The following is an 8,256-nucleotide window of genomic DNA, read 5'->3' on the forward strand; positions in this document are numbered from 1 at the left end:
GCTTTACATTGCCAAAGTTGAATCAGGCAGTGATTGACAGCGCTCTGGTCCTATGGCATCGGTCATTCAATTCAATTCAATTCAATACATTTATTGCCATGTCAACAAGTTGATAGGAATTTGTCTTGGTACAACTCTCAGACATAAATAACCTAAAAGACAAACATCATAAGTACAAAAAAACAAACAAAAAAAAACAGACAATGTTCAGCAACAATACCCAGCAAACAGTAGGACATTAGACCAAAACCCCGCAGAAAAAAAGACAATACCCCTCGGCAGTGAAAGTGCACAGTGCATACAGTTGATAGAGTGCTGCTACCAGTCAGTGCAAGTTCAGATTCAGTTCAGATACTGTACAGTACTCTAGCCCAATGTTGTTTGGGGTGGCTGGGGGGGAATATGATAATCGAAGACTGTAACCGAATGTAGATAAACAAGTCATGTAATGATTGGGCTAATATCAAATCAAGACAACACAGCTGTATAATGTTATGGGCTCTCACTGAGCTCTAAAATGCCTCTCCACCTGAAAAAAGCCAGTACTGTATTATAAATAGTATAGTATTAAAAAAAATCACACTTTCCACGAGTAGGCTATCCAGTATCCTGATAGCGACGATGACTAATGATAATGATATCATTCGTCTGTACTATTCCTTCTATAAGAAATCATCTCAACAATATAGTGTAGCAGCAAATAAATACAGATATAAACTTAATATCACTAAAATGAAATAGAAAGCTGCGATTACAGACGCTTAAATCCACACATGTAAACACAACACTGACGTCTTCACTTCCAGGTGAAGAAGCTGTCAATCAAAAACTCAGTAGCCAATGAGAACACACTGCCACTAGCCCCGCCCCCACGAGAGAAATGTGTCAGAACGGCGAACGAAAACTCCAGAAGCGTAAACGAAAACTCTGGAAGCACATTTGTAAGTTCAGATCAGCGATTGAAATATGAGAAATAGTTAGCAAAACATGCAGTGTATTAAAAACGAAGTCAAAAAATTCGCCTGCGATTTATTCTTTTTTAGTTTCAAAGATATTTTATTCAGTTTCAATTTATATTTTCATTAGTTTCTTGAAAAGCTACGTTCATTATTATTGGCACAAAATTAATTCCATACTGATAGGGCATAACGGACTGCGCTGCGTTGCTCGCGAAAATATCCTTGGCTTATTTTCTTCTTGATTTTAAAACAAGTTTTGTTGTCTCAAGGGAAAGAATGGAGATACCTGTGTTGGATTTCAGTGTCTGCGAACTGGGAAAGGGCAATGAATCGGTTGCTAACTTGGAAAAGTTAAGCAAAGACATGAGAAAGGGCTTTATCGACGTGGGATTTGTTTATCTGAAAAACACGGGCATAAATCAGGAGGAGGTTTGTAATCTTGTATTACTTTTCTTTTAACTTGTCAGGTTGCAATATTGGCTAGGCTATATTTCCGTTTTAAACCATAAAGGCGAGTCAGTGGTTATCACAGAAGCAATGCGCAAACTTTGCTCCAGACGCGGTGAAGAAGTTTCAAACAACCCCATTAAATTATTCACTACAGAGACAGAGAGTGAAAGTAAAAACTCGCCGAGCGTCCGCCATTTGACGCTGCATTAACGGCACATAGGCTATTCCCTCAGACACGAGTCTATTTAAACATGTGCTGATAACCTATAGGCTAGCTACTGTTATTTTCTTAATATATTTTCTTAATATAGATAATAAGATAAATATATGGAAGCTTGTTTCCGCCACAGAGTGAAAAATAAAAAAGTTAATTGCGACTTTTTAATCTCACAATTCTGACTTTTTTCCCCACAATTGCGAGTTTACATCTCACAATTCTGACTTTTTATCTCAGAATTACGTGATATAAAGTCGCAATTGTGTGTTATAAAGTCAGAATTGCGTAATATAAAGTCGCAATTGTGTGTTATAAAGTCAGAATTGCGTAATATAAAGTCGCAATTGCGAGAAAAAAGTCAGAATTCTGACTTTATAACACGTAATTGCGACTTTATTTCACGCAATTCTGACTTTATATCTCGCAATTTTGAGAAATAAAGTCAGAATTGCGAGATGTAAACTCGCAATTGTGAGATAAAAAGTCGCAATTATCTTTTAAAATGTTTTATTCTGTGGCGGAAACAAGCTTCCATAAAATAGCCTTTTTCGTGTTAAACAAGTTGTTGTTTTTTTTAAATGAGGAGTATAATCTTTGTAGTCATATTATTTTAATTTCATTATAATAATAACAAACTGGTTTGTAGCACAAAAAGTTTTAGACCGTTTACTGCCTTTTTTATTCTTCTAGTTATTTATAAAATATTTAAGTAGCCTATAAATCATCATTAAAAAATATTTCCACATGACACCGCAAATATATGGAAGGCATTTTCTGCCAAATTTAAATAAATAAATTAAATGATTAAAATTAAAACCAGATTAACGATTTCATTACAGAAAACTGTATGCAAAAAATGTGACAATGAACTATTTTAAATTAAAATGAAAACGAAAATTTACATTTGTATTTGAATTGTGTCACTATTATTGCGTGAGCGTTACTAAAGAGCATTGTAAAAACTGTATTTGTAGTTTCTTTTTCACGTTTGGCTTTTCATTTTAATATTGGCAGTCTTGCCTCGAGACTGTAGTGAAAATGAAATGTGAAATCACCAATTGCATTTTATTTTTCAATTTGACAGGGATAATGCTGTGAAAATGAAATCATTTAATTTCATTCTCAATTTTGTCACATATTTTGCATACTGTTTTCTGTAATGAAATCGTTAATCTGGTTTTAATTTTAATTTTAATCATTTAATTTATTTATTTAAATTTGGCAGAAAATGCCTTCCATACAAATATAGTAGCCTAGACACAGCACATATATTTGCTTGTTATAAGTAAATATTCACATTATGGTAAATTACTGTAATGTTTATTTTATATAGTGATGAAGGTGACCTTGGTGGTTCCGGGACCTGTTCCATTTACAGAATTACTGGATTTGCGTCCTCCAGTGACCGTCCTCGGGAGCTTGTTCTCCTGAGTCGTACTTGACAAGTCCGAACTTTGCATACTTTGTATTGAGAAACGCCCCTAGTCTGACTAGCAATTAGTTAGGGATAATCAGTCTTACTTTTCAGATTGAAATTTGACCAATCTTCCTTTTATATAACTGACTTAAATTATGATACGTTAACTTGTAAGACTAGTCTAGGCAATTTATGCAACCGGTGTTTGTTACTTAAAGGAATACTCCACTTTAAAATGAAAATTCTGTCATCATATACTCACCCTCAAGTTGTTTCAATCCTTTATGAATTTCTTTCTTCTGCTGAACAGAAAGGAAGATATTTAGAAGAATATCAGTAACCAGACAGTTTCTGGTCTGATTGACTTCCATAGTAGGAAAAAATATATATTATGGAAGTCAATGAGACCAGAAACTGTCTGATTACTGATATTCTTCTAAATATCTTCCTTTCTGTTCAGCAGAAGAAAGAAATTCATAAAGGATTGAAACAACATGAGGGTAAGTATATGATGACAGAATTTTCATTTTAAAGTGGAGTATCCCTTTAAGAGAAGTTCCATAGTTGTTTGTGGCGGATTATTTCTCTATTTCTCTGTTCACTGTTTTAGGTGGAAAAAGTCATGCATGTTTCAAAGAAGTTCTTCTGTTTGCCAGAAGACATGAAGAAGCCTTTCAGCAGGGGAAGTTTCTCATGTAATGTGAACCATGGCTGGGTTTCATTAGAAACTGAAAGGCACGTCATTCTTTACATTCAGAAGCATTACTGTAAAACTCACGAATGATGGACAAACATTTTAACGGTTCTAAATCCTGTCATTTCACAGTCTGAATCCTAGCCGTCCCGGTGATCTGAAGGAGGCGTATAATATAACATCTTTGAGTGGGGATAACGTAAATACCCATTTCTTTCTTATCTCTTCTCCTTTCTGTCTCTCAAAGTTTTAACAATAGCATGACGTTGACAATAGTGCACATTTATGGGTTATAATTATATATATTATTTTCTTTTTTTATCAAAAGTGCAACAAAATCTTGGATTTCTTTAGAAGTGAGCTATGTCTGAAATCACATACTCTCTGGAGTAGGCACTTATTTAAGTACTTAAGTTGTATCCCAAATGATGCACTATACACTACGTATTCAGCCGTGTAGTGTATGCATTTAAGGTTTTGTCGTTCAGCAGCGGAGTCCCCTCTTCCCCTTCGCTACATAACTAAAGCTGTGACAGTTACAGTTGAGTGCATGAAGTGTTCAACATTCCGCACTTCATTTTTTTGGTTAATTAAGTGCATCATCTGGGTATTTAAAGTGTACTTCTTCTTTAAGGAGATTTCATTGTGAACACACAACTCGCACCATTGAATAGTGCATAAGTACACGATTTGGGACGCACCTTTACTTTGCAACCGCTAAAAAAGTACGTTCTATATAGTATGTGTGTTGTTGAATGTAATCCGAACGTACTATTGTCATGTGACCTACCAGCATCACTGCCATTCACTAATCCTCTCCTGTGGCCTCATGGGATAGTAAAGTGTCCATCGTATGCACACTTCAGAATCTCGCCAGACGAAGTGGGTCATCCGGATACCTTTTGCTTACTCTTTTATGAGTACTGTGAATTCGGACATGCTACTCTTGTCACATACTGTTTTTTACTATACTATATAGTAGGGGAGTATGCGATTTTCAGATGCATCCATGGTCATTCTCCATGTGCTCAGAATTGGCCTTCAGAAGGAGTAGATGATTTTCGAGATGTCCATGTATCATTTTTCCTGCGCTGTAAGGATCTCTCTCTCCGAGTGCTCCGACTGATGGCTCTTGGGTTGGATCTGGAACCAGAAGTCTTCCTCAACACACATAAGCATATTGGAAGTAAGTACAAGTATGCACTACTTCTTCCTCCCAGTGAGTCAATGGCTCATAAACACCTTTATGCTGTGGTTTGTTTTAAGGTGCTGTGAATGCAACCACACTCCGGTCTCTGTACTACCCTCCGGTGAACAGCACATGTGTGAAGGAAAATCAGGTGCGCTGTGGTGAACACTCGGATTATGGGAGCATCACTCTGCTCTTCCAAAGCACAGAGAGTGGACTGCAGGTGAATACCAATAGAGGACAAAAGAAAAAAAATATTTTGACCATGTTTAATGTTGTCCTCTATCATTACGGATGCATGTGACAGTATGTTTGGCTCTGCATGTCTGTGTTTTCTCCAGGTTCTGAACCGGGCTGGTGAATACGTTTCGGCCCCAAGCATTCCTGGGACAGTTCTGGTTAACATAGCAGACCTGATGCAAAGGTGGACCAGCGATGTGTTCATGTCTGCGGTAAGTACTTTATGTGGCATTTCATTTAATAGAGTGAAACAGTCGGGTTACACAGACACACACGAACAAACAAAAATCACTGGTTTATCTTTGTGGGGACACTCCATAGGAGTAATGTTTTTTTTACTGTCCAAACTGTATATTCTGTCTACTTACACTAACCCGACCCCTAAACCTACCCATCACACAAAACCTTCTGTTTTTACATTTTCAAAAATATATAATTTAGTATGTTTATTAACCAAGTATGTTCAGTTTCCCTCGTGGGGACAGCTGGCTGGTCCCACAATGTAGGGGATCTCAGGTTTTACTAACCTTTTGTCCCCACAATGTAATATAAACCTACACACACGCACCCACAAACGTACACATTTATATGCATATTTTGGAATACATTTATAATATATTATTTATATAGGTATAATCCACAACTTTAAATGAATTAATTTCACCATCATTTTGTAGTTCTTTCCTCTGTAAAGCCGTTAAATACATAATCTTGTACGTTTGTCTTTTTGTCTGATAATCAAATACTTTTTTGCTTCAAATCTAAGTTTGTAATGTTGTGTTTATATCCTTGTTGCTGGTTGGTTTGGTTCATGGCTTAAAATGCTTTAACAAAGACTTTAATTTGGAAAAATGAATGAAAAAATAAATAAAAATAGGGATGCAGTGATACCAGTATCGGGCCTGAAACTGCGCTCATATCGTACTCATTAAAATGCTCCAATAGCAACAACCGATCAGAGGTGTAAAATACTGGAGTAATTTTCTTGATTACTGTACTTAAGTATTATTTTGGGGGATTTTTACTTTACTTGAGTACAATTAAAAATCAATACTTTTACTTTTACTTAATTACATTTTTTAAGAAAAAAAAGTACTTTTTACTCCTTACAATTTTATTTACAGTCAAAAAGTACTTCTTTTTTGGAGATCACTTCATTCTATTTTCCCTTGCTATTACCAAACCAATTGAATTGCGCTGATGCCCAGTTTAATTTAAGTGTTATTTATTCTGCCAATGGGATTCGTTTTCACATTCCATGAAATTGGTTAGACATGTTCATTGGTCCTTTGGAAGTGACGTCATGTCACATCTATTACCACAATGCACAGCACATTGACCTGGAAATTAGAGAAATTATAACAGTCAATCAGTGGAAGAAAATGGAGGAAGAACGTGATTCAGCTGCGAACACAGTCCAAAATCAGCCACAGGATCAAGAGCACCCGTGGCCGTACCTTAGCAAATTCTTTTCTTTTATTGGTAAGCATGTTTAGTGGATTGTGTAAAGCATGTTGCATTCTGGCATTAGTTAGTAGTCTTATAGTTTGATAATTAAATACTATTAAACGCAAACAGTTCAAAACCTTGTATGTGGTTCATTCACTTCATGTTTTTAGAGATTAAAAGCTTAAACAAGAATCTATAGTTTTCATTCTTGCTGTTACTTTTACTTCTTTAATACTCAAGTACAATTTTAATGTGTTACTTTTTTACTTTTACTCCTGTACGATTCTGGCCAGATACTTTTACTTTTAATTGAGTAAAATTTTCCCTCAGTACTTGTACTTTCACTTGAGTAACATTTTTGAGTACTTTTTACACCTCTGCAACCGATACCACGTAGCGTGTACAGTACAGTGCTTGTGTCAAAGAAATTAAAGATAAAAAATTAAGAGCCATAATTAGGCTTGGAAATAATGGAAGGAAATGTCTATTTGATAAGCCAAATAATTTGATTCATATTCTTTTGGTTTCTCTGCCCAATATTTTTACAAATTATAAATGCAATGAAAATACAGGTATCAGCAAATACTAAAAATAAAAGTATCGGTATCAGACCTAAAAAAAATTCCGGATCCAACTCTGCTGAAAAAGTGGTCATGCACTAATGCAGTCTATTGCACTGGCAAATGCTTGTTTAACTCTTCTCTATTATTGACCCCTCAGGCTCACAGGGTGTTGCTGCCCCCTGCAGGAGACTCCAGCACACGCCAGTCTTTGGCTTTCTTTGTACACCCTGATGATGAAGCCATGATTTCATGCTTCGATGGATCCGATAAATATCCTCCTATTAATTCAGTGGATTACCTTTTATCAAGGTTTAATGATACCTATGGCAAAAAACTGGCTGTGGTTTAAGTGGAAGTTTACAATTGTATGAAAAAAAAACAAAAAAACCCAGCAAAAACTAAAAAAAAGTTGTGGTTATAATAATCATAGTACACAATTGGTGGAGCTGAGATAATTTAATTGATTTTGAAATAAGTAAAAAAGCACATTTACTTATTCTTGAAATCATAGAGTAAATTCAAAAAGGCCAAAGTTGCCTCAAAAGTATGCACTATTTTGTTATAAATTGGATTTTTGTATATTTTCATAAATATTTTTATTAGATTTTTAATTGGAAACCATGATACTATAATGAATCATGTTAAACAGCTTGAAATAAATCACTGGTCTTGCAGTAGTTATTCATCCAACCAAATTTTAAGAAACTGTATACATCTAGGACTGACATTCGACTGAAGCTAAAGTGAAAAGGTATACATCCTATCATTTAATATAACTAGTGCAGTGCCCGTGCAAAATCAGTTTTTGTGTGTGTTTTTAGTAATTGTTAGTTCGGTGTGTTTGAGTGCTCATTGTTACAATTACACAGCAAAAGTTCAGTGACATTTTTATTTGAAAGCAAATACTGACGTAATGACATACAATAAATATGGAAAATTGAACTACATGGTTGCAAAACAATTTATAATGGTGATTGATATTAGGTGACGTGTATTTGGGTATCTGTGTACAGGTAGCAGGAGTTTAGATTAGATTAACATTAGTTTCAACTTTGTTGTCATTGTGCAGATTACAGTA

At 35.2% G+C, this 8,256-nt stretch overlaps 1 protein-coding gene across 1 annotated transcript; it reads left to right on the forward strand.

Annotated features, from left to right (window-relative positions):
* The first annotated feature begins 389 nt into the window (after positions 1–389).
* LOC309508060 (uncharacterized protein) lies at positions 390–7,762 on the forward strand. Its single transcript, XM_082182612.1, has 8 exons — positions 390–941; positions 1,229–1,388; positions 3,654–3,778; positions 3,870–3,936; positions 4,770–4,923; positions 5,004–5,149; positions 5,268–5,378; positions 7,336–7,762. The coding sequence occupies exons 2-8, from the start codon at positions 1,236–1,238 to the stop codon at positions 7,525–7,527; spliced, it is 948 nt and encodes a 315-aa protein (XP_082038738.1). The 5' UTR covers positions 390–941; positions 1,229–1,235; the 3' UTR covers positions 7,528–7,762.
* Positions 7,763–8,256: the final 494 nt, after the last annotated feature.

The sequence above is a fragment of the Leuciscus leuciscus genome, assembly GCF_965113295.1.
Source record: "Leuciscus leuciscus genome assembly, chromosome: 10".
In the NCBI taxonomy this organism is placed as follows: Eukaryota; Metazoa; Chordata; class Actinopteri; order Cypriniformes; family Leuciscidae; genus Leuciscus; species Leuciscus leuciscus.